The sequence below is a fragment of the Nanorana parkeri genome, unplaced genomic scaffold, assembly GCF_000935625.1.
Source record: "Nanorana parkeri isolate BGI_ZX_2015 unplaced genomic scaffold, ASM93562v1 scaffold210, whole genome shotgun sequence".
Classification (NCBI taxonomy): domain Eukaryota; kingdom Metazoa; phylum Chordata; class Amphibia; order Anura; family Dicroglossidae; genus Nanorana; species Nanorana parkeri.
In genome coordinates this window covers 141456-145183 of record NW_017306478.1, presented here as the reverse complement: position 1 = coordinate 145183, position 3728 = coordinate 141456, and the positions used below count along the sequence as shown (strand labels likewise).

At 50.6% G+C, this 3728-nt stretch overlaps 1 protein-coding gene across 1 annotated transcript in view; it reads left to right on the top strand.

Moving 5' to 3' along the window:
• Positions 1-3728, top strand: part of TJAP1 (tight junction associated protein 1) — a 16931-nt gene that overhangs the window by 8251 nt on the left and 4952 nt on the right. The window contains exons 4-5 of the mRNA XM_018555732.1: positions 1338-1499; positions 2009-2075. Of these exons, the coding sequence (XP_018411234.1) occupies positions 1338-1499; positions 2009-2075 (229 nt within the window). The remainder of the gene's footprint in view (positions 1-1337; positions 1500-2008; positions 2076-3728) is intronic.

Below are 3728 nucleotides of genomic sequence, written 5' to 3'. Positions count from 1 at the left end.
TTTGGCATCCATTGAGAAATGTAAAAAAAAGTTGATTTTGTACTGCTTGGATGCTGATGTTCCTCTGAGGCATTATGCTGGGCCTGCCGTCACCCAATGCCTGAAACCTGGAGCAGAGAGCAGTGCGGGATTTGCTCAGGACAACCAGTCAGATGCCAGACTTTAATATTCATGGTGCAAGATAAAAAAAATAAAGTTCCGATTGGTCGCTTTTATCCACCATCATTAATCTCTGTGCACCGGGTTCTATCTGACGTGACATGGCCGTGTGTGATCTGTGTGTCTGTGGCAGTGCTGTAACAATACCCATAGCAGCCCATGCAGCTGTTATGGGGCCCGGGGGTGGAAGGGGGACCCATTAAGGAATGCAGAAGATGCTACTGACCCTGTAACCCCCTGACCCTGTACCCCTGATTGGTCACTTTTATCCACCACCATTAATCTCTGTGCACCGGGTTCTATCTGACATGGCCGTGTCTGATCTGTGTGTCTGTGGCAGTGCTGTAACAATACCCATAGCAGCCCATGCAGCTTTTATAGGGCCTGGGGGCGGAAGGGGGACCTATTAAGGAATGCAGAAGATGCTACTGACCCTGTACCCCCCCCCCCCCCTTTCCAATCAAGAAGAACTGACATCAGATGTACAGGAGGAGGCTATGCAGACAGCTCTCCTGCTACCTGTCCTTGATTTAGATTCGAAGGGTTGCCAGGGGGCCCCATCAAAATTTTGCTATGGGGCTCCTAGTCTGTGATAATATCACATGACGGTGTCTGATCCGTGTGTCTGCAGTAATATCACAGAGTGGTATCTACTAGGAATGCACCGATACGAGTACCAATGCCGAGTATTTGGCCAAGTACCTGTACTCGCGCAAATGCTCCGATGCCTAGCCCGATACTTCCGGTATCAGGAAGCCGGGCAGCGCATCATTACTTCCTGATTGGCCCGGGAAGCCGGGCGCCGCATCATTACACAGCGCCCTGCTTCCTGATTGGCCAAAAAGGCGGCTCCATGCTTTCTCGTCACCTAGTGACGAGAAGCATGGGGACGGCTTCCCTGCTAATAGGGAAGCCGGGTGGCGAGTCTTTGCACGCTGCCCGGCTAATCAGGAAGCCAGGTGTCTAGTCATTACACGCCGCCTGGCTTGCTGCATGGGACTTTCGGTATCGGAGAGTACCGGAAAAAAAATATCGGTACTCTATACCGAAATGCCGGTATCGGTGCATCCCTAGTATCTACATAGGGAAGTTGGTGAATATTGGCGCCTTTGCTTGTGCTGCTCTCAGGCTGCAGTTGTCACTCACACCCATCTGTTATTTCCTCCGTCTCCTCCCAGCTTTCTGCAGCTCCAAAACGATGAACTCCGCCGACGCTTGGCGTATGCTACGACGAAGATGGAGGCCATGGAACACGAGCTGGATGCCGGCCGCCATTACCTGGAGGTGGAGCTATGCCGTAACCGGGAGGAGCTGGAGAAACTTAAGGACAAGTTTCGGCGGTAAGTACGGAGAGAACATCGTCCCATCTTCCCATCTTATTTCCCGGGAACTGGACCACTCAATGTACATAGAGCTCTGCCTCCCTGCACATCCACGCGTCCAGCAATGGAGGACCACCAATCACATAGAGCGTGCTGTAATCCGGGCCGAATATAAGAAGTGTTATTGTTCAGGATTCAAACCACTGAGTGGGAAGAGGAGGTCCCGGCATGTCTTTGCACAGCGGAGTTTGGATTGACTCCAGCGGCCACTATACCAAGGAACTGACAGTGATACAATGAGAATGTAAAATGAAGATGTGCTGCCCCTCTTCTTGCCCAATGCTGTATCCTTCCTCCTCGCATGTTTGCGGAGGGCGCAGATCATTGTCTTGCAATGTACCGATGATTGAGATTTCTCTGGGTTTTGTGGAGATTGAGCAGAGTGGATGCAGATGGAATGGATGTGGATGTGGCTGCTTTTTTGTCTTGTGCCGCTTCCTCCTCTGACATCATCTTATGTCTGGCAGGTTACAGAACAGCTACACGGCCTCACAGAGGACCAATCAGGATCTGGAGGAGAAGCTGCACACTCTGGTAGGTGTCTGTCATATGGCAGCCAGGTGTGCTGCGTGCGAGAGTGATCTGTGGGCCGACACTGGCCATACAATATTTCTGATAGAGATTTGCATGCTGTGAGCTGGAAGAACCTGTTCTGTTCTTATGGGGTTTTGGTAAAGGTTCAAAATGACACTTTGTGTAACTCATGTGAAAAAAAAAAAACGTGTTCCAAGTTTTTTTTTTTTTTACCTCTTTATTTTATATCTTCTGTTGACATTTGCTGCATCTATAAAGTTGAGAAATTGAAAGTGCAAATGCAAACCCAATACAAGCACACCTGGCTTCAACACTAATGCCTCATGCACACGAGAAACGGCCGGCACGTACAGTTCCGTGCTGCGTGCACGGCTGTATCGGGCCGCTCCCGGCCAGGACAGGTGCTGCGTGTGATTAGTACGCAGCCCCTGTCCTTCTCTATGGGAATACGCGGCCGTACGCCGCCCTACGCTCACCTCAAGTACGGGTGCGTGTGTCCCGGCTCGGACGCAGACAGGATCCATCCCGTCAACATACGAGTATGGGCACCCACCACGAACGTGCAGGGCGCGTGAGCGTAGGGCGGCGTACGGCCGCGTATTCCCATAGAGAAGGGATACGGCCGTGCACGCAGCACGCATCTGTAAGTGCCTAAGGATTTCCTCCCATTTCAGTTAAAAAAAACCTCCTGCTATTAATTTTTATTAATTCTTTTATCCACGGTCACATGACCACCCAGTCCCCTCTTCTCCCCGCAGCTTGTAGGGCTTAGGGGGGAGACTGCAGACGACGCTCGGCGCTTCCACCAACATCGCAGGTCCATCACAGTTGTTAGTGTCGGGTTATAGGACCAGACGTAGCCGCTGCCAATCGAACACTCCTACCTGCCCGGTCAGGCTCCCAACTGCCTACGTCACTGGCAGCACTGCCTGATGGGGGCAGATAAGAGTCACTGACAGTAGATCCTCCTGTCATTGCAGTTCATGGGAGAGCTGGCTGGTCTGGTCCCACTACCCAGGCCATTCAGATCACAGAGCAGAGTAAGCCATAGACAAGACTTGGAGCGTGAACAAAGCGGTGGCATTGGATTTTTTTTGGGGTATCGACTGACTCTTGAAATTGCAAGAAAAGGTCTCTTGTATAACCGCAACGTTCATAATTATTGTAACACGCGTTGGAAGGAGGTTTCTCCACTTTCCCCCGAAATTGCCCAGTTTTGTACTGAACCTTCTGATTTTTTTTTGGGAGATGGAGAGGTTCCGTCGTTGTTCATAGAGACAGTTACCTAAACCCCTAGTTCCTAAACCAACCAATTCCGTTCATAAACCAGCCACGGAAAATTGATTCCTGATGGAAATACAAATATCATGCCCGTCGTTGTGTGAGGTGAGGGATGTCTTTGTCTGGCCATTGTCATATGCTCGGAAGATAAATGTTCATGAATGCCGCCATGTTGACACGTGGTGGATTTTGGGATTTTTAGATGGTGATTGGTGGAACTGTAGCGGTGGATGATTGGTGGAGCCATAATGGTGGATGATTGGTGGAGCCATAATGGTGGATGATTGGTGGAGCCATAATGGTGGATGATTGGTGGAGCCATAATGGTGGATGATTGGTGGAGCCATAATGGTGGATGATTGGTGGAGCCAT